The sequence below is a fragment of the Abramis brama genome (genome assembly GCF_963993115.1).
Source record: "Abramis brama genome assembly, chromosome: 19".
In the NCBI taxonomy this organism is placed as follows: domain Eukaryota; kingdom Metazoa; phylum Chordata; class Actinopteri; order Cypriniformes; family Leuciscidae; genus Abramis; species Abramis brama.
In genome coordinates, this window is record NC_139981.1 from 12880879 (window position 1) to 12905046 (window position 24168).

Genomic DNA, 24168 nt, shown 5'->3' on the forward strand with positions numbered 1-24168 from the left:
TGGAACTTTCTGGGCTAAATGCGCTCGTTGTATAATGGTATTTTCACCAGCTGAGAACTCGTGAAGAGTTTATCAAATGTGTAAAGGAGTCAAAAGAGAGGCAGGAATTCCTCCATTGCACACAAACCAAGATCTGCTGCAAGCCAGGGAGGAGCCCGATGGAGCTGAAGGTGTGGAGGAATAAGTCTGTAGCCGAGGTAGAGTGGCAAATGACGAAGGTGGAACCGGAGGGACCAGGGAGCCTGTTAGAGCTGGAAGGACGATGGTCCCAGGTGGGGCAGAGGGAACGAGGAGCCAAGGTTGAGGCAACTGGTCGATGAGCAAGGTGGAGTAGTGGGCTCGGAGGCCCGAGGCAGAGCCATGGGATCCAAACACCAAGGTGGAGCTGGGGGCCAGGAGGCCCGAGGCATTGAAGCATCGCTGGGCTGAGTCGGCGGAGGAGCAGAGGGGCTGGATGGGACCAGTGGAGCCGACACTCCATGGCTTTCTTGGAGGAGGAGAGTGGGAGGCTGGGTGGGACCATCAGCGACAAAGAAGACTTGGAGCTGGGCAGGACTGGCAGAAATGGAGAAGATGAAGACGACCTGGGGCTGGACAAAACCAGCAGAGGAGACAGGGCTTGGGCAGAGGAAGTCATCAGGAATCGTTCTTTCCAGACTGGGGAAGAGTTATTGTCGATGCTGGAAGATGAGGATGGTGGGCATTAGCTCAGGCTCAGTCTGCAGTGGGCCACAGAGGTGGTCATTGGTGAGGATATCAATAAGGGATATGCACATTCTAAACAAATGCGAATGGCTTCTCTCCAAGTTAAATTTCCCATAGTAGTTTGCTCCCATCTAGTAGATGGATTTCAAAGAAGCATTATCTAGATAGGAACATTGTGCTATAGCTGACAGAATCTGGCCGAATAATCCAAAAAAGGGAGACTGAGTGCAATGAGAAACAAACTAAATGTCCATGAAAACGGAACTGAAACAATAACAGAATGTGACAGCTCAAAGTGCATTGCAAATGGCATAGGGAACATTGATACATCAATTCACGAGTAGTGGAGAGGGACACTGTAAGAATTGATAAATTAGGAAATTCCAGACAGTTTGTTTCTGGGTTGACCAGACCCTGAGAGGACAAAAGGACCTCTCTGGAGATTACCATTTGAACTGGCCCTCGTGCACCATTGAGGCGAAAGTCTCACCTCTGAGTCATCCTAATCTACATCTCTTTCCCTCTCCCCTCACCCCCTCTCTCATATGCTCAGATGATCACCTGGTTTCTCCCAAGAAAATGTATAGTTTAATGTGAATGATTATCACAGAGTATTTTCATGTTTGGTATCATTTAAAATGTCACAGTGCGACTGGTACAAATGTCCTATTTCCAGAATAAGTAAAACACAAGGTAATAAGGTTTTTGAAGGTTTATGGATAACTAGCACACAAGGAGTGGTTGGCCTCTAGACAAGTGGTCTCCCTACACCCAGAGGTGCTACCTCTGAATGCAAATTTCCTTTGTTAGCACATGTTTACATGTGAAAGAGGTCTGGCTATTTAATGAAGTGCAGCAGGGAGATCGGGGCCTTTTTCTGTACTTCAGATCGGCCCGTGTGGCTGAGAGAGCGATCTCTAAGCCTCACATATTTCTTAAAGTTGGGTTTGCATCTTCTCTCTATTCCAGAGCATTTAATGTTTTGTATCGATTATCTTTGAATTGATTATGAGATTGGCATGATACATTTACCTGACATAATAAATCCTTACATGTGATTATTCGAACTGATCTTGACATTGTTCATTTAATGGTTAAAAGGAATAGTCAAACATTCGCTCACTTTTAGATTAAACCCTTTCATTTATGGAGTCAGATGAAATAAACGAGAGAATACATAACTAAATGTATTGTAAATTTAACCAACCAATACTTTGCATGAGTGAGGACAGAACACGTGATGTCTTCCCCGTGTATTGGCTAACCGGCAGATTGGACCAATATAGACGGGCTTACAAACATTTACACACCAGTCACGGTGCATCACTCCAGCACTCAAAGTTTGAATAAAATAAAGGAGGAAAAAAAAACCTGTTTGCAGATATAAAGTGTGCAAGACGTGACAGTTACTAGTGCAAATCTTATGATTATAGTTAAATAAGATAAAAAAAAAAAAACACTACTAATATAATATTGCAGGCAGTGTTGTAGCACAAATCTGTGAATGTAAAGTGAAGTGAAGTAAACTTCAAGTAATATCTCATGCTCAGTAAGTACGGAGCAGTGAACACTGCATAGGGTCCCTGTCAATTGGAAGGCAGTTCATGGAGCTCTCTTCTAATGACCTCATGATCTGAATCAGGTGCGTTAATAATAAGAGAGATATACAAAATATGCAGAGCGGGGAGCGGCAGCTTCAAAATTGAGAAACACTGGCCTAAGTTATGTTACACTGGCCAGAAATGTTGTAATGAATGTGCGTTAAGAAAGTAAATGGGGTCAGTTTTGATTTCACTCTGACTTTAAATGTTCACACACAGGAATCATCATAGGGTTCCCTGCCTCACAGAACTCTGGTGCTGACTCCCACACTGTCAGGCAGTAACCTGCAGGCTGCAGCTCATTAGAATGCAACTAATTACTGTATTAATGTCAACTGCCTCTCCTTTATGTATGCAAATGCACATCTGAGCCATTTCATATCCGTTCCAAAGTAAACCTGGAGAAAAATCTGTACCAAAATAAACAGTTAATCAGTCATCATTTCCTGCAGATTATACAACAGGCTCCTGGAGTGACCTGTTCCTCAATGATTTCAGGCTCGTCTCATTCCAGATGTTTTCTGGAAATTGACTGCTACATTATTACACTTGAAGGCTCCATCACTTCATAATGCTGTTCACTGAATGCAACAGGGATAGGAATTTGAAATGTTTCAGTCCTGCATTTTCTTGCTAATTATCATTTGATTCCTCTGTAAAATATGAATTAAATATATTTTAAATACAAACGGTTCAGGTAAATGTTTCATTGTACCCCTCACATTGAAATGTATTAAGCAAATTTAAATGTACATTTATTTACATCATTAATTATTATTTTGGTTGATCCCAAGATTTTTTTTTTTAATTACAATTTACAAAATATATTAACAATATATGTAAACAATATATCTTGATTTAGTAAAAAAAAAGTCAAGTTAAAAACAAAACAATAAAAATCTGAAGTATGTTTATGGTCTAACACTATTTTTCAGTTTTCTCACACATACAAGAGTGAAAGATCCTGGATATGGTCATAAAGGCACTGAGTTATTGCAGGCATTTTTCTACAGTCGATCAGCACCTAAAAAGTGAACTGGCCAAACAAAAGGAGTTTAAGCACTTTGCGACAAAAGGCTAGTAAAACTCGATTTAAGCTGCGACAGTCCACCCACTATATTGAAGAGCTCAGGAGAGTGTCGAGTAGGTGATTATATTTTAAAAAAAAGAAAGAAAAAAAAGACAGTCTAGCAAAGCTGCTAAAACACAGCTCACTGAATTCATTTTGTGTCCTGTGGGACTACAGAAAACATCACAGGAAATCTCTCTCTTTTTGTCACAAGCACATGGATGTATGTGCAGCAGACAGACGCGGGATCTAAGTATGACCACCGGCAAGGTGTTTTTTTGTGACCGTAGTAAAAGTCCATATTAAATTGATGCCATTGATGCCAAAAAGTGGCAAGAATGATAAAAGATACTGACTTGCTACAATGAGATAATCTTTGAAGTGAATGTGAAATGTATCACAGCAATGACAACAGTGAAAAATGTACATAAACCTATTGAAGTCCAAAATCACTGCTCAGGGTGATACAATCAGAATTTCATATCTCTGACAAAAGGCAATACTTTATATTCTTAAGAAATAGAGTGTGGAAGGGGGTGAAAACCACTACAATTTCTTAAGATTGCTCTGTAAAGGGAGCAGGAAGACGAAATGTGAGTTCAAAAGATGGATGTCTCGGCAGAGGCATTAGGCGCAAACCCAGATGAAAAGAGAGGTTGGGACTAGCTCTGAATCTCAATGACAACCATGACTAAAGTGCCATTGATCTACTGTTGCTGTACTTGACAAATGTGCACAATTGCAATTGTTTGCTGTCCCATACAATTGTTGTGTGTCTTATTGTACGATATATTATATATATATATTATATATATTATATATATATTCATTCTGAATATTACGGCTGTCGAGATTGTGAAGTGAAATGTGAAAATTAATGAAAAGTGACAATTTGATTGCGGTATTTAGATCGGGCAGTATAACCAATTGCACTGGTTTATGCGGAACTTATGAATGCAACGGCCAATCATGGGTGTTTAGATTTCATTGCTAAAAACGCCAGAGTTTTGTTAGGTGCGCATGCTAATTTTCTCATTAAAAACAACATATCCCAGATTTTTTGCGTTAGTGCATAATTAGCGCTAGACTAAAGTTATAAATGCTTCAGTGATGGGAACTGTTGCTCACTTTCTGCATTTAATTTATTCTCATTTTTAATAGCCATTTTGTTTTTCATGCAACTAAAATGGGTGTCCAATCATGCTCCTGGAGGACCACTGTGTCCTACTGGGGAAAGGTGATCCACTGCATGATCTTCTACAAAACCACTCCCAAACCCTGATCCCAACCAATAACTGTTCTCTACTGTTTGAATGCATGCATAATGATGTCTCTTCACAGTTCCTTTTTTCTGTCTCAATTAGCGCAGTTAAGCTATTGTGGCGCATGCAGACTTGACTGAGTAAACAGCATGAACATTTAGGGGCCTAAGTGATTGAGAGGGTCTGGTTTTCTCCAGACAGCGTGCAGGAGGAGTTGCGGGTCCCTTAGGGGCCCAGCACTCTAATTAAACAGGCAGATGCTGTGGGGGGGAGTGGGGGATGTTTCAGACAGCCAGACCGGTAAACAACGCAGCCACTTTTGTCACCATCACAGTTCCTTGTAGAGCAGTTACCTTTTTGACACTAGGAAGGGGAATCAAATTTTCCCCATAAATTATGCTCCTCTGTCTCCCTGGGGGAAACATTAAGAGACGGAGGTGAGGAAAAGAATGTGAGAACGTAAAGAGGCACTGAGACAGGTTTGAGAAAGATTCTCATTACTCCTTGACAACCCTCTACACACACCTTGGCAATAGAATTGCCATTGGCTAGTACATTTTTTAGTTTACTCACCAGACTAATATACTATATGTATATGTATGTATGTATGTATGCATGTATGTTTGTATATGACTATATATATATATATATATATATATATATATATATATATATATATATATATATATATATATATATATATATATATATATATATATATATATATATATATATATATACATATATATATATAAAAAAATAACTGGAAGCGGATGACACCGGAAGCCAGACACATCAAATTTACAAATGGCTGCACCCACTCTTACGTGAAAAATAAGGTGGATAGAAAAAAAACTGTCGCATTGACATGCAGATGTTTTTGTCGGTCAGTATCATTGCATTAACAGCTGTTTATTCGAATTAAAATATTTATCGCACTGAACATTTGTCTTGGTGTGAAATTTTTTGTGAATGGTTACCAGGGCTGTACTATGCGGTTTATTGGGTATTCTGGGTGTTTTTAGTGTATTTCTATGTGGTTTCTAAGGTATTCTGGGTGGTTGCTAGGCGGTTGCTCAGTGGCCCAAGTTCCTGAGATTATTCTGGTCTCTAGATACATATGTTTTGGTCCATTTGTTAATGTGATCTCATAGTGCGTGTGGCTATCCTGTGTAAATGTCACAGAAAGAGTCTAAACTTGACAAAATGTCCTGCCATGGCTGGTTAGGACAGAAACTCAGATTTACATGCAATAATCTTTAATCTCGTAGCTTTACTGCATTGAACCTGGTTATGATACATTTATTATAATAAGGGTGTTGTTTTTATTTTAATGCTCCCCTGTTAAGGATGATTAAAGAACTGTCCCTCATTATATTTATAATATTTTATATTTATTATATATATATATATATATATATATATATATATATATATATATATAATAATATATTCATAAGTAACGTAATTGAAATATTCATTCCCTCACTAATTAGCTAGTTTCAAGTAGGTCTGTTTGTATTTTATTCAACAAACTTCAAAAAGGAAGGACAAAAGTGAGAAACTTAAGATTTAAAACTGGCTTTTGTTTTTCTCCAGAGATCTTCTGATTATAGACTTTAATCAATAACAAAAAGCTTTTGCTTTCTGAAGAATCCAGCCATGAGTTGCTTTAAGGATGCGTAACATTTAAAATAATTACATAGCAGGTCATCTCGATTCTCTCTAAAGTACGTCTAGTCATTTTTAGTCTTTACACAGCACTGAATCATTTAACATTCACATGGGGTGAATAATCTGCTTTAAAAGAGCATTAGCATGCAAAATATTCCACGAAAAGACAAAGGTAATTACAATACGTTTGAGCATTTTGCCAGTAACCTTTAATGCGCATGAATCACTGTTTGGCTTATTCACCCATGCTGAGGGGGCTTAAAGGATGGATGCTGGGAGCGGGGCATCTCGCACCTCCCTATTTCTATTTAATTGAACCATGATGCCTTTTTATTATTATTCTCCACCAGTGGCCTCAGCACCAGAAAGTCCAGCTTGTGGATTTGCACCACATGGGAACAATATCAAACCCGCAGATTGGCTCTTGTGGGTCATTTCTATCCTGCAAACATTTGATTGTAATGTTTTGAGTTAAACCGGTTTATTGTAATCGTAAAACACAAGAAATACTGTGGCCAGAAGTATCATTTCGTCAAGGAGCAACCCTCTACATTGCAAGTAAATCACTCACATATGCGACTAAATCTTCACTCTGGGCGACTAAATAATGTCTATTATTAGCCATTGGCTAATCAATTCTCAGATTTTACTCGCCAGTATGTGTTAGAGGCTACGTATAAGTCTTGCATAGATATATTTTCACTCGCTGAACACTGACTGACTGATCAGCGCTTGAGAGTTTTGCACTCCGTCAAGCGACCTGTGCGCAGTGTACCTGTATTTGATGTACTGTAAACTCTAGTGTGAAGGCGCACGACTCGCCGTCACTTTGCTGAGTGCGCTGTGTTTCTCAAACAGACGCAAAAAGAGAAAGCGAGAGAGCCTTACATACCACGCAGAATCGACATGCTACATGTAAACGATATTCTTTGTTATATTTTCCTGTCAAAATAAAGTTCATTAGGAATTATTCAGCTTTTAAGAACAAGCGGTAGTGGGCAGAAACTAATGCGCAAACGGCAATCTCATTGGCTGGCGCTCATCCCTGTTTTGATTTCAGCAAATCAGTTCCAGCGAACGCTGACAACGTGATTAATATTCATGAACCCAGCAGCTCATCAATCCTTAGTGCATTGTATGTATATTGTTATTATTAGTAGTAGAATCAGTAGTAGTACTATTATCTTTATTTCCCTATAGCGGCTAATGAACCGGAAGTCTCGCACATTCACAGAAAATAGCTTACTTCTGCGTTTAAAAATTAAGGTGGATAGGGAGGAGTGTATGACTATGACTATTTTTCCAGCTGACAGTGAATAGCAGAGAAAGAATCCAGAATCCAGCTCTCTTTTCTATGTACTCTTGAATTTGGTGTTGATTAATAAACACCACAGCAAATACGAAAATCTGCACAGCTGTTTGAAAACATGTAAATACAGTTTGACTTCCCTCCTCCATGACAAGTAGCAGTTAGAAACAAAGCTGTGCAGTGCTTTGTGTTTCAGGGTATTTCTGCTCTTCTATAAGCGATGCCTACTGTTAGAGAGTGAATTGCATTCAGATTTTCAACCAAATTTTCTCCGTGTGAATAGACCTTAAATATGACGAATATAGTTTATATACACACATTATAAGCCAGTAAAGCCACATGTATGCGTCCAGACTCTTCCTCATGGCTGAACAGTAGAATATCTTGTGCTCAAGATGTGTCCCTCGGCAGTGGAGAATGGATGTGTGTGAGCAAGTCTAATGAGCATCACCCTGGTGCACCTCACATTGTGCTCACTCAATCAAAATGAATGTTAACAGCAACCATTTAGCGAGAGAGGAGCATGGAAGGCCATATCTGCCTGCCCTTAGCTGGCCCTGGCCCTCTGCATGAATGAGACACCAAACAAAGTCCATGCCACTGATATGTAGCAGGTGCTATAAGGCTTCCTCGCTCCAAGCAGCAATCAGATAGATCAGCAACGGGGTAAACAGTAATTTATTCATCCAAAAATCAATGACTCGTGACAATATTTTGTGTGTAAACCATTTTGGTGCTGCATGCAGAATGCTGTCAGGTGAATACGCAGTTGCTTGTACTATAATTATAATCATAATTATTTATCATGATTACTATTGCTTTACTGTCAACTGAAGTGCGAAGCAATATACTGCACATTATTAACCCTGGACCAAAGGAGATAGAAAAAAAATCATCAGGCAAAAAAAAAAGAAAAAAGAAAAAAAAGAGAGGATTTTATCAAACCACCAGAGTTCTTTTTTACTCATCAGGGGGTGCATAAAAGCTGAACTGGATATACAGCTACCGTTAACAAGAAGTGTATCTAAATGGCAGCATCCCTTCACGCATGCTAAAGCAGAAAGGACCAGAAAGCTGTGAAAGGCAAAACAACATTGAACAAACTGCTTCATAAAGAAAAGCATAGATTAGTCTATCTGCGACCACCCACACCCACTACCAAAACAAAACAAGTGGTCCAGACTGAGATGTTGCCACGGTTGTTTATTTGCTAGTGAAAGTGGAATGCTAATGGGAGCTTTGTGCAGTCTGATATCCTTGACACCTCGCATACATCACTCATAGAGCTGTGACCTGCATCCCACAGACTCCGCCAACCGCTGGTTCGTAAGGAAGGCTGCGTTCCTTGTGAGTGGGTGGACTGAGTTCCACCTGAGAGGGCAGACTGAGGGGGACGCAGCCACCCTGGAAATGGGGCACTTTTGCGAGTGGCGGTGCGTGACCACCAGAGAATGTGTTTGTCTGGATCTTTTATTTATTAAAAAAAAAAAAAAAAATTCACCTCCTGACTTCTTCCAGAGGAATGGTTGGCGGCTAAGAGAAAGAATATTTGTAAATGGACACCCTCTCACTGCTTTTGAGTCTGTGAAAGTGGCTTAGCAGTATTAAAAGTAAAAGCACCTCTTTGAACTCGAGCATGTTTGGTGCTGGGAGTGTAGCATGGCAAAATGTTCTGTGCTTCATCTTTAAGCAGAGGCAGCACACTGTGAAAGGTTTGGACTGTTTCCAAAAAGATTTTAACAATTTGCACCATTACAGTAATAAAAAAAACAATTTGTCTAAATAAATAAAAATAAAGCACTACAAATCAATTTAAAATTATCAATTTATTCATGTGATGGCAAAGCTGAATTTTCAGCATCATTACTCCAGTCTTCAGTGTCACATGATCCTTCAGAAATCATTCTAATATGCGGATTTGGTGCTCAAGACACATTTTTATTATCAATGTTGAAAATGGTTGTGCTTCTTAATATTTTAGTGGAAAATGTGTTTTTTTTTTTTTTCAGGGTTCTTGGAAGGTTCAAAATAACATTTATTAGTAACATTTAACAATTCATTTGAAAAGATAAAATGAAAGAAATGCAAATGCATCCTTGCTGAAATAAAAGTTCTTTAAAAAAATAATAATAATAATCTACTGATGCCAAACTTTTGAACTGTAATGTAAATGGATGCTGGATCCTATCACAGCAACTCGGGCCACAGGCAGGGAAACATCGTGGACGGATAGCCAGTCCATCGCAGGGTTAAACTACTTTGGCATTCCCATCCAAATTTACTCATCCATTTCTATTCTCACTATATCTGTACTTGAATTTTGCTTTAGGGAACATGTTAAGAGCAAGGACAAAAACAAAGAACAAGGAACAGAGGATATGAATATTAGATTTCCCTGCTTGACTGAGCACAGAAATTTCAGATGGTCTTGTGCCACAGCACTTTTAATATAACAAATTGGCCTGGATTTTGATTTTCTGAAGGCCAGCCATTGCTAACCATTCTTGTCCTGCGAGTCCTATTTTAAGCTACTGCTGTGGAGGCAAGTGTGGAAGCGAAGCAGCAAGAACTGGGATAGCGCTTGAATACACAGCTACAGGGCATTATATCACAAGAAAATGTAATTGCTTTGCATGGGAGCACTGGTCTTTACATGTAGGGTGGCATGCGTCCACTAACTTCATCTACATACTGGAATGGGATCAAAAAAAGGTTGTGTAAAGGTCAGTAAAAATGAATTAAAAAAAAATCTAATGAATTTAGACGGAGTATATGAAATACAGTGGGTATAAACAGTAGGTATATACAGCAGTCGGGTTCTAGAAGTAAAAATCCCATTCATATTCTCCATAGGGGAATTTAATTTTAACAATACCAAAGATAAACCTGCCATTAGCTCTGAGGTTGTTATTCAATATCATTTGCTTTTGTTGAAGCCATCAGTCAACATTATTTCTACTTTTTATTAAAATAACTGTTTAACAGCGGAACTCCTTGTGTATAGGCTATAATTAAGGGCCAAGCACTGAAAGTGCGTAGGCACCTATTGAAATTGTTGGCATTCTTATTATTATTCTTCCTCCGCTCTGGAAGTCTATTGGCAGCCCATAGAATCGTTTGCGGGAAAGTTATGAAGTTTGGCACACTGATAGTGGACAGTCTGAAATGTCACCATAGCAAATTTGGAGTCTCTAACTCAATCCCTCTAGCACCACCAACTGTCCAAAGTTGCACTCATGTTTATGCTAAATAACTTTTGAACTGTAAGGGCTAGAAACAAAATTATTTTTTCCTCTGATTCCTTAGATCACGTTGATTCGATTGCATTTTCCGTCATGAAAATCTTTCCGCCATTTTGAATTCTCAGAAAAACCTACTTTTTCTAACTCCTCCTAGGCCGTTGCTCCGATTTTTACGAAAATTGAATCAGATCTTCTTCAGATCATGCCAACAAAAAGTTATGGAATTCATGTCAATTCGTCAAACCGTGCTCAAATACCGCGCAAACTAATTTTACATAGTGCTTTCAAAAACAGACGTAAGGCTGTATCTCCGCAACGCTTTATCGTATTCAGACCAAACTTTGTACATCATCACAACGCTCACCAAGTGGTACATTACATTTTTAAAATGCTTATAACTCTGGTTGTGGTTGACTTATTTTCACGAGAGTCATCTCCTTAAGCTATTGCCGTTTTCACACAAGAAATACCACCCTTTGTTTTCATGCGCGTTCCGCATCTACAAATCAACCTAATTGAACAAATAATGGTATTAATGGAAAGACTAACTAAAATTTACTTAAATATCTTACCAACTTAAATATCACCTGTTTTTGTCACATCACATTCAAATTTGAAATGACTTATGACATATGTGAACCAGTGAGGATTTTGGCACCTCATTTCAGAACATTTCATTTCCCCTGTACACCACTGGCTTTAACAAAGAATTGTTTAAAATCTCTATGGGAAAATTATTTCCAGAACCAAGGCTGCTGAAAAGGTGGATGGGAACTGTTGCACTCAATTACATCTTTCCAATGGACTTAACATTTGAAGAAACTTATTTCAGTTATTTTCTTAAGTTTTCCTTTGGTGAAGGTATGAATACTCGAAAAGAATCAACATTTTCAATAAATGTCAAAATTCAACATGACTGGTTGAAAAAAAATATTACTATTTAAGAATTTCACTCTAAAATACAAAAGTCCAGCTATATGTGGTTTTATTGTTTGTGGTTATTTGTGGACTTTTCGTTGCAGAGGTGTTTGGTAATACATTTCCCATTTTGTCCGTCCGTCTTGATCTTCTTTCACTGCTTTTCGAAGTAAACTTCAACATCTCTTATTTCCTCCATTCTACCATTCTATTGAAAATTATCTAAATTTTCTCTCGTTTTGCTACACAATGATGTCACAGAATATTGCCCACCATTCATCTGTGACCAAGTGAATGCAGAAATGGACAGATCCATTGTGTGGCTTTATCGTTTTAGATTACTTCAGAAGCTGATATTCACCTCAATTGCAAAAGAATCAAAAACTATCATGTTGTTCCAAGTACTGTATTGTTCAACAGACAAGCTGGGCTAAACTTCACCCACTGTGTATCTACCAATGAATAATGCATTCATCAGAACACGGCAAAAACCGTTTCAGGGTATTTGTTTGCATTCATTGTAGTGGTAAAATTTAATCCTGTTGCCTTAGTTCAAACATTTACTGAATATTAACTGCTAATATTAAAGTATAGATGATGTATAGCATAATCTGTAAAACTGACAAACAAAACATTCATAACAAAAATCAGTCCTGTAACAGTCATGAACACTTTACATCCTTCCAAAGGATCCAAACCGACATAGCTTGTAGAGTTTCAGGAGATTTCACTTGAAGTACTGCCATTGACACAAAAAATATGTCAGTGCTTAGCAACACTCCATCATTTTACAGTCATACACGTGCACAAAAGTAGATCAATTGCATATTCGATATCTGAGCTGCTGACACAAATACAGTCTAATAAAAACTGTTAAGCTTTGGGGGGGAAAACGAAGGAAAACATTTAGGCACAAATTCTCAATGGTAAGCATTTCATCAGCTCGATAACAGGAACAGTAAGATATTCCTCGTTCTCAGATGAGAATAAATAAGAAACATTATCGGTATAATGTAATATAATACTAAAATGTTCACAAACAATCAAAGCAAATTTACAGACCTTTTAAGACCTGCACAAATAAACGGAACACCTTATGTCCATACAGAATAAGGACCAGTGAAGACCAAGTTGGTCAGTTTGCCAATATGCAAAGTTCATTGCCCGGTTGTACAAAGCAGCTTTTTGTAATTTTCCCTAAATATCGCCCTTAGGTTTCCCATAAACTTAAGGGTGTTGCAGAAAATAACCCTTAAGTGTTACTTGGTTTCTTTAGGTTAAAAAAAAACTACATAAACCCTTCTATTTTTATAGGTTTAAAAATAAACCTATGTCTATTTTTCACTCAAGTAATCTCTTATGAAGCCCCTTAACTGTCATTTTCCTAAGTATATCATAAGGCTTAAAAAACTTTACCTTAAGTGTTACGTGGAGTGAACAGGTTTAATCCAAGTCTTCTAACAAGACACGATTGGCAGCTTTATATGACAGATATGCCAGGGACCGGAATCGGATGATTTTCTGCACGAACGCCCCAGACCGGTGACCGGGCGGAGTCTCCCTGTTTTGTTGCCAGAGGCAGAGGTGTAAAGTCCAGGTTCAGAAAGCAAAAGTCCTCCTCAGTATTTTGTTCCAATCCCCTGGATTTGCTAATTAGCACAGTTTTTCAGCCAGGAGATAGAACTAATTAGTGAAATCAGCTGGCTGAGTTCATGGGTAGAATAAACATATGGCAGGACTTTTACTTTCTGACCTCTGGACTTTACACCTCTGGCCAGAGGTGCAGGCAATAACGTCAGCAGCGCATTCTCACTCTTTTCTCTCTGACGGCAAAATGACACACACCCTCTCACTTGTCTCATTTGCTCTGGTTAAATAGTGCTTGTATTGCGCACAATTTTACTAATTCCCACAGGTTTTGCGCTCACACAAAAAGCATGCGCACCACTGATCTATATAAGCGGCGCGTGCCCACATTAGACTGCCTCTTAAACAGATCACAAGTGCCAAAATGAGTGGATTACTACGCTTAAACTTAACACAAAATTATGTCAAAATGACCGTCTTGGCGAGTATTCAGTTAAACATAGTCAGTTCTGGAACGTAGATAGTTCAGAAAGGTAACGCATGTTGTGTAAGAGTATTTTGAATCCGTGCATAAACTCTTAAAGTGAAGATAAAGTAAAGATAAATACAATAGAACAAAGATACAAATAACATAAACAGTGCTTTATTTTTTTCAGGTACGTTTAACAGTATTCAGGTACAGAAATTGAATAATGTATATTAACACAGCATAGTCTTCACTGTATACATTAAATATAATGAATCTTTGTTAAAGTTACAAAGGATTTTCTCTTTGTATGATTAACATTAATGACAGACAGCAGCAGGAATATTAGGCTACTGTCACTTTAAGCAAAATGCACAGATCCAATATAATGACACAGATCTGTTTTCTTTCTCAATTGTTTACGCTCACGTAAGACATAAGCGACTGTTTATGATACTCACCAAGACAGGCATTTTGACATAAATGTGTCCGTTCAAGCACAATAGATATGGAAGAGAACGGAATTCTGTGTTCGTGTTCTGACTGTGCTGCTCTGTGCATGCCCACAGAAAACAGCACTCAAGTTCCAAATTGAGTTTTCTTTTGCCTCTTTTCGCACTAGAATGTTTTAAAATCACATGCTTTTCTGGTCTGTACTACGATCCCTACTTTTGACATAGCACAACCAGCGATGTGACTATTGCGGATGCACACATCGCGATATCGATTCTAAAACGATATATCATGCAGCCCTAGTAATAAGTGATTCTGAGCCGGTACTGAGTGAGCTCTCATGAGACTGATGATTGCATCAAAACCTTGCCCGAAAGGGCAGCCATTCTCAGGTAAGGACATGAAATTCATTTGTTTCTCCTTGATTGAGCATCAGTTGGGAATAAGCATTCATTTTCAGAGCAAAGGGAGGTGGGAAACATCGGTTTAAGATTGGGAGTGTAATTTTCTTGTTTAATGTACCATGCGCAAAAAATACGATCTGGCATGTTCCTCTAGAATTGTAATTAAAGACACGACGGAAGGGTGGCAAATTATCTCCAGCATCAGAATAGGGGAGCTGAATAACTTGGCCTTATAATATCTTCTCTCATTCATTTGAGTGACCCTCTTAAGAGTTATTGAGGGATGAAGAAGAGAATGACATCAGCAGAATCAAAAGTGCAATACCAAAGAATTGCTACAAACAAAAAAATATTCAGCTAAAGTAACTGTCAGGGGACGAAAGCCTGTGGAAAACCAGGACAATGTGAAGAAGTACGAGCTGAAGTTGAAGAGTTACCTTGTCTGCATCAACTTTCCCTTTGACAAACTCTGACCTCCAGAACTGCAAGGCCTGTTCTAGAGTAAGACCAATGCCCTTGAGGAAGAGGCCGTACTGCATGCGCCCACCGTGCCGCAGGTGGTGGTTTTCTCTCAGTGCCTTGTGGAGATGCCTCATACACAGAGGAAAGGACTTGCCCGAGAGCTGTTGGAAGTGAAGAAAAGAAGAGTGGGGATTGCAAATGGCTCATTTTATAAATATGCCAATTTTAATGTGCAGACAGCAATCAATCACCTAAAATACAACAAACACAGAGATCACAGGTCCACTGTGAACACGAAACGACCATGACACAATCACAGTCAATCAAAAGAAATTGTAAATGTACAATTATGTGTCTCAAATGATTAGGACAAAAACTCACATTTACATGGAATAGCTTTATCGAACCTGGTTAGGATGTGGTAAAATACTGAAATGAGGATTCAAAACAGAGGCACTGATTAAAAACGCCTTTGATTTAATGCAAAGGCTTTGATTACAAAAGATTTTAATGCATCCGATAACGTTCAAGTAAAAGCAAAAAATGAAGGACAAAATTTGCATGTGCTGATGAGCCACTTAATTGGAACAGCAACTGGCCCTGAGATGACATCAACAATACAGAAACACACACACACACACACACACACACACACACACACACACACACACACACACACACACACACACACACACACACACACACACAGCAGATCTTTCCACAGACAGCTCTCTTCCTTAGAAACATCTGTGCACATGCACTCCAACCACTAAAGTAGGACATGCTCAATGTCCTAGTAACTTGAGAATTCCGGAAAAGGAAAACTTTAACTTGAGCACAAGTCTCAAGTGCCAAATATAAAGCAAACAGCGGTACAGGCTACTGAGACCAAATACATTTTATGCATCACAATTTTGCTAAATATTGCTTTGCATACATATACATCCATATATACAGATAGATAAATACATTTAGAGAAATAATGCAACTTTGTCAATAACTTAATTACTTACTGAATCAATCTGCTCCAGAGAAATTTTCCCAATGTTCTTCTGAATGCTATAGTCCTGACCCACATAGGCATGGCTACAACAAAGAACAAGGGAACAAATGATGAGAGCCAATCACAGTGGAAATCACAAGGTCAGATTACAAAACTGACTAACATGCACATTATTCAAATGGATTCCGGTTTTCTGGTGAAGCAACATAAAACACTGCACAGCAAAAGACATACCTTGAAACAATACAGATTTTGCAAGATGCAGACCAGACGCCTGCTTAACAATGATATAAAATTGATGAATCTAATGCCGGGGACACACTTAACGACTAGCTGAAACATTCTAAGACTGAACTGAACACACTTACAGACTTTTTTCAACGACTTGAACAGATTTTAAACCGACTGAATGCAACTGTCTCTGACTCGATGCGTTTGGGCATGATCAGTCGTAAGTATCAAATTACATTCATAATCGGCCTTACAGTGGTTAAGAGTGTCCCCGGCTTAAGTTGGAGGCAACTTTGTTAAAGGAACATATATTTTTATACACAAAAAATGTGACCACACAGTAGTAGGGTTTTTTAGGCAAGCAAAATTTTTAACCACTGAATCAAATTTCATATAATTTGATACAATTTAATTTTAGATGCCCTCATCTTACTTTCATAATACAGGAGAAAAATTACTAGACATTTGTATTCCCAACACATTTAAGATCCTCTATTTAAAACCAAATGTAGTGTTGACAAAATTGCAACAATATTTCAAATTATTACTGTTTTACTGTATTTGGACGGCATAAAGGCAGCTTTGGTAAGCGAGAGACTTAAAAAATAATAATAATAATAATAATAATAATAATATTACCACCAATCTTAACACCACTTTTGAACAGTAGTATTTATCTTAATACTGGGGACAAACATAGTTATAAGTTAGTTAAAAGTTTGTTTCTGCTGTACAGCAGATCTAAAAGAAAATAGCATCATAGTCCAGCTTAAGTAAGTTCAGTGATGGTTCATTTTTGTTGTAAAAAAGTTATTAATTTAGTTCATTTATATTCTCTCTCTCTCTCTATATATATCTATATATCTATATCTATATCTATCTATCTATATATATATATATATCTATATATATATATATATACACAGTGAGGAAAATAAGTATTTGAACACCCTGCTATTTTGCAAGTTCTCCCACTTAGAAATCATGGAGGGGTCTGAAATTGTCATCGTAGGTGCATGTCCACTGTGATATACATAATCTAAAAAAAAAATCCAGAAATCACAATGTATGATTTTAACTATTTATTTGATACAGCTGCAAATAAGTATTTGAACACCTGTCTATCAGCTGGAATTCTGACCCTCAAAGACCTGTTAGTCTGCCTTTAAAATGTCCACCTCCACTCCATTTATTATCCTAAATTAGATGCACCTGTTTGAGGTCGTTAGCTGCATAAAGACACCTGTTCACCCCATACAATCAGTAAGAATCCAACTACTAACATGGCCAAGACCAAAGAGCTGTCCAAAGACACTAGAGACAAAATTGTACACCTCCACAAGGCTGGAAAGGGCTACCGGGAAATTGCCAAGCAGCTTGGTGAAAAAAGGTCCACTGTTAGATCAATCATTAGAAAATGGAAGAAGCAAAACATGACTGTCAATCTCCCTCGGACTGGGGCTCCATGCAAGATCTCACCTTGTGGGGTCTCAATGATCCTAAGAAAGGTGAGAAATCAGCCCAGAACTACACAGGAGGAGCTGGTCAATGACCTGAAAAGAGCTGGGACCACCGTTTCCAAGGGTACTGTTGGTAATACACTAAGACGTCATGGTTTGAAATCATGCATGGCACGGAAGGTTCCCCTGCTTAAACCAGCACATGTCAAGGCCCGTCTTAAGTTTGCCAATGACCATTTGGATGATCCAGAGGAGTCATGGGAGAAAGTCATGTGGTCAGATGAGACCAAAATAGAACTTTTTGGTCATAATTCCACTAAACGTGTTTGGAGGAAGAAGAATGATGAGTACCATCCCAAGAACACCATCCCTACTGTGAAGCATGGGGGTGGTAGCATCATGCTTTGGGGGTGTTTTTCTGCACATGGGACAGGGCGACTGCACTGTATTAAGGAGAGGATGACCGGGGCCATGTATTGCGAGATTTTGGGGAACAACCTCCTTCCCTCAGTTAGAGCATTGAAGATGGGTCGAGGCTGGGTCTTCCAACATGACAATGACCCGAAGCACACAGCCAGGATAACCAAGGAGTGGCTCTGTAAGAAGCACATCAAGGTTCTGGCGTGGCCTAGCCAGTCTCCAGACCTAAACCCAATAGAGAATCTTTGGAGGGAGCTCAAACTCCGTGTTTCTCAGCGACAGCCCAGAAACCTGACTGATCTAGAGAAGATCTGTGTGGAGGAGTGGGCCAAAATCCCTCCTGCAGTGTGTGCAAACCTGGTGAAAAACTACAGGAAACGTTTGACCTCTGTAATTGCAAACAAAGGCTACTGTACCAAATATTAACATTGATTTTCTCAGGTGTTCAAATACTTATTTGCAGCTGTATCATACAAATAAATAGTTAAAAAATCATACATTGTGATTTCTGGATTTTTTTTTTAGATTATGTCTCTCACAGTGGACAAGCACCTACGATGACAATTTCAGACCCCTCCATGATTTCCAAGTGGGAGAACTTGCAAAATAGCAGGGTGTTCAAATACTTATTTTCCTCACTGTATATATATATAACTGCTCTGGAGAAAACAGTGATGTCATCGTCCAGCTCAGTTCAGTTCTCATATAATGGTGTCAATGCAGGCAGATCAATAATATTGTTGAATATTAAGTGTCCCCAACTAACAAGCCAAAAGCCAAAGGGGACAGTGGCAAGGAACCAAAAACTGGTCCAACTGGTACCAAACAGTGCCTCATCCACTGAGGCTGTGTGTGATGGTACGAATAATTAAGCATTTCCAGGTCCTGCTCTTTGCACATTCCTTCACTGTTCAGCTCCATGCCGGCCCTTCACACCCTCTTATCTGGCCTGCCCAGTGCTGACAAAAAGTAAAAGAGTCTACTAGCCAATCCTCCACAGCCACAACTGTCGCCTCTAAAGACACATCCAATTAAATGCTCTCATTCAGAGTCCATCAAAAAGCAAATGAATTGACTGCTGGGAATGCTGCCATTGTTTCCTTTCATGCGAGCAAGTGGAGGGACACGGTTGCCCGTGCAGCCGACGTGGCCAATGATGGAGAGGCCCAGTATTTATCTACATTGGTATCCCCGCTTGGCTGCAGCCAAAATGCAAGCCCACGTTCACTTGAGGAAAACACTTGGTGCATCATAATGGGACTGTACCAAGACCATTAATGAAATAGACTGAATAGAAACGAGCAAGAGATAAAGAAAAGCAGGTGGAGTCACTTTGGGTGCCGGCTGGCCTTGAGTGGACCGTTTGATCTGTCCTCAGTAGGCCAAGGAAATTGAAAAACAACTGTGTGAATGTTTTTAATGAAATTATTTTTCAAAGAAACAAAAAAGGAAAGCCCCATGTGGATGTGCAAAGTTACTGCCTTAAATTGTAGCAGCTGTATTAATCACAATGCCATAAAGAATATAGTTTTATGTAAGAAGTGGTGAACATTTTCTAATGACGTCAATTACCTGAGGTGGCTCAAAAGAGGCTGGAGTCGTTCATCAGACTGTACCGCTGGCAAGGACCGTGCAGTCATCTACAAGAAAAAAAATTAATTAAAAATAAATGAAGGGTCAGAGTTTAAAGTCATTTTACAGCAATGCAGTAAAGTAAATAAAATAAAAAGTCAGTAACTGGAGCATGAACTATGAATTTATCCAAACAGCATAACACATAATATTCCTAGGGTAATAAAAAGTACTCAATGACCAGAAAGACTTTTAGATGCCCAAAATATACAAAAAAATAATAATAATTACTTCCAAACCGAATGAACAAAAGAAAAAAGTGAAAAAGTCTTCTTTAGTAGTTGAAATTGTGTCAAAACAAATCTCAGGTTTTTCTTCTTTTTTTTTTTTTTAGTAAATAATGTTTTTAAACATGTCTACCACAAGATCATAAATCAACTTTGCCGCTAAAGTGGCAGGATATCGGTTAACTGAAGCAAAACGGAGACAATGATGAAGAGACGTGGAGGTCTGAGGATGATCAAGCTATCGAGACTGCAGTGAAACTGCAGCGTAGGCAGCAAATGTTCCAGTCCAATGACCACAGACACACAACCTTTAAAACTAAATCATCCACCATCCAACTCCACAACACCGTTTCATTAAAACAAATGTATCAAATGACGACATTCATGGATTTAGAGGAATAAAAAGGATGAAAGTTCAGCAGTGTAGATCAATATACTCCTATTGTGTGCACTAACTTGGATGGGTTAAATGCAGAGGACAAACTCCGAGTATGGGCTGTCATCCTTGGCCTTCACGTCACTTCACATTCTCTCTCAGTGTAATGCCTAATAAAGTAGTGTTTACAAGCGATGCTTTGTTTGCAGAGGTTACAAGGGAAACAGCTCTACTTCTGCAGTTCCATAAGTGCCACCTACTGTCGGAGAGTGGATTTACATTTTCATTCAGCTTGTCTGCCATTTTTGTTCAGACCAATGCGAAAATCAGACCAAATATTTTTAGTAAATTCTAAACAGTATATGAAATTCTACAAATCTCAACATTTCGGATAAAATGGTAGCCTATGTACAATTGTTTATGGAACAGATAAAATGCCTATCATTTATAATTTTAAGTGATTCTATTTATTAAAAAAAATAAAATAAATTAATTAAATGTGAGGTTTATCATTTTAAAAACCTTTTTATGTCAAAACTTTAAGAGCATGTAGTACCCTAACATGTTGTTGCAAGTCTACCATCCAATAATTTGTTTGTTTAAAATTCGTCCATTGCTGTTAATGTTATTATTTTAATGTTTATGCAAACAAAAAATCCATAGTGCTGCTAATTTTATTTGTTGTTTGTTGATTTGCGACATAAAACTTGGTGAAATGATTTCAGTGAGTGTATCAGTACTTTTTGAACATTTCCAGCACATTTTAACAATACCATGATATTGAAATCCATGATCATTTTGGTCAATATAATGGTGATATGAAATGTTCATACCGTTTCATCTCTAGTGGGGACACCGCAAATGTTGGCAGGACCAGTAAAAAAAAAAATCCTTATCAGTAATGGGTGACTAAATATTATTCCAAAAGCCAGAATTTGACAAATCATGAAACAGCCAGGAAAGTACTCCGTTATTTATTTTTTATTTTCTTGCCTTTTCTGGGCAATTCTGACACTTCTGAAAAATAAATCAATTGAACATACAAACTCTATAAAACAATCATTTTGTGATTTTGTATTATCAAGTGAAATCCAAACTACATATCATTGGAGATAAAAGCTCAGTGCAAACTCTTTGTCAGATGGGAAGCAGCTTTCAATTTCATGCTCATTTAATGAGACACTCCCAGTAATGTCTCGTCTCTGTCCTCCATGGCCATGAGAAGCCATTACAGAAACACACATCGGCCACGACAGCTCACTAACGGCAGAGAGAACGAGGCACAGTCATTACGCCACAACAGCCATGTTGGTGATCCAGATAATTGGCAGGAAATAGAAGTCAGAAGCAGGAAAGTGGCGTAGAGGGCCGCCGTGCTGAGGGTCAGTGTACAGCGCTGCAGAGAGCCAATAGAGAGATGAGAAACATGGTGGCGGTGGCCCTGAGCCAGATCCCTTCTGTCCATTCCTGAGCATGACAATCACTTTCAGTTGAGCTTGTCAGGTATATAAGACGCTGATAGAACGCTAGATTGGAGCCTGATGTGATTTTCACAAGGTCATACCCATCACTTTACTACTGCAATGAAAAGCAATGCCATGTGCAAAGAAAGCCAAGCATATTAAAACTTTTACTTACTGCTAATATACATGCAGTGCAACCAATACTGTATCCTAAAGTTCATATAAACTATACATCTTCTCTTCAAACCGTATCCCTGAACATATGGCTAGGGCTGGGACGGTATGGATTTTTTCTTACCGCGGTTGAAAAGCAAGAAATTCCCGCAGTATAGCGGTAAACCGCTTTAAATCACGCTACACGGTTTGGAACACAGTCTCTGTCTCGCATGCGCACTCTTGCTCGCTCGCTCTAGATTCCGGGAGATTTTAACTAATTTGCGGGCAACATGGAGCCGCTATTAATATGCGGGAGACTCCCGGAACTTCTGGGAGACTTGGGATGTCTGTAGGTACTAATAGGCCTAATAGTCAATACGAATGGAATGTTATTGTGTGTCATGGAACATTGCTCTCCCCGCGGTAGGCATCATGTGACCGCGGTATTGCGGTGATGCAGTAACCGCCCCAGCCCTACATATGGCACTGTGGAATACACTGCCACATGGTCACTAACAAAGACTTTTCTCTATTAGCAACTGAATTAAACTTGAAGTAATTATTAATGGAATTGATACTGTATATCCCATAAAATAATCTCCATCAGCAACAATGATGCAAACAAATACCTGCCGTTTCGGCAGTCACAAATTCAGTAGTTTATAGTAATTACTATCAAGATCGTGAAACAAAAATTGTAATACAACAGCAAAATCAAATATGGTACTGAACTCATTCCTGTATATAAAGTCAAATATTTATTTAAATATTAACAAATGCAAGTAACACTGGTGTGTAGCCCTTAAGTAGTTCCCCATTAAATGCTATAGCATTCATTTGTTACAGTAATTAAGGTAAACAGTCAGCAATAAAAAATGTATTAACAAGTCTGTTAGCAAGTCTTAAAAGCAGGCTGTTCAGTTGTATTCACAATGTAAGGTTTGAACAGATATGATATTTTAAAATGTTTTTGTCCAGCCAGTTTACATTCACATAAGACTGTTTACATTAATATTTCACCAAAGGTACATTTGACTATTCACACACACAGCTGCATTAGAGAAAGACCACATACACATGAGTGTTTGAAAGACTGAAAGCCACCTGTCAGTCAATAATATGTATGACCAATAGTAGGGCTGCTTGATTACGGCACGATTACTTTGATTAATTCTGAGATCATGACTATTTAACACAATTACCCATCCACTTTATTAAACTCGGTCACTTAACTTTTTTTACATTCTTTTTGACAGTGGACTGGAAGAAATTCTGATAATTTACTAAATACTTTTCCACACAGAATATGTACACAAAATGTGTTAATTAATAAATACGAAATTTAGCTTTATTTTATTATGAAAAATAAAATAAAAAAATAGATATGCAAAACAAGTCCATATACACAATTACATGAATAATGAGGACATAATGAACGGAGATGACTAACATGTGGTTTATGAATATTCTTGGGACTAAAAGGAAACAGACTAAACATATGCTTACCATCTTTCTGTCTGGATTAAACGCGTCATTTGTTATGGTGTTGCTATACTGGATAAAGATATTATTCTATAACAAAAGAAAAAACATTTCTTGAGACACATTACTAGGGAACAGATGTCGCAATAAAACATGCTTGCTGAGACAAATAAGGGACAACTGGAAAGACAACTCCCCCATCAGGTCAAAGCAAGCAATGCAAGGACATCCTTACAACAAACTCCAGCTGAGCAAATACAGTACAGTGTGTCCTTTGATACAGGAACAGCATATCTGTAACTTTCCATTTACGTTTGGATACAACATCACCATCTGACAGGTTGCTGAAAAAACGTATCAAACATGCCAACTTGAAGCTTTAAGCTTGACATGCAATTTTTTTAAAATTTACTTGAGATGGTGTCACTTCAGTATAGAAAGCTGGTTTCCACTATGGAATAAAAAAAAATGAAAAAGGTAATTGCGACTTTTTCACAGAATTGTGTGATATAAACTAGCAATCGCGAGTTATAAAGTTGCATTATATAAAGTCACAATTGAATTCT

General features: G+C 38.4%; 1 protein-coding gene across 1 annotated transcript in view; it reads right to left on the bottom strand.

The window, feature by feature from the left end:
• Nucleotides 1-24168, bottom strand: part of prim2 (DNA primase subunit 2) — a 68505-nt gene that overhangs the window by 15854 nt on the left and 28483 nt on the right. The window contains exons 8-10 of the mRNA XM_084092701.1: nt 19839-19906; nt 16166-16238; nt 15128-15313 (exon numbers count right to left, since the gene is read on the bottom strand). Of these exons, the coding sequence (XP_083948827.1) occupies nt 15128-15313; nt 16166-16238; nt 19839-19906 (327 nt within the window). The remainder of the gene's footprint in view (nt 1-15127; nt 15314-16165; nt 16239-19838; nt 19907-24168) is intronic.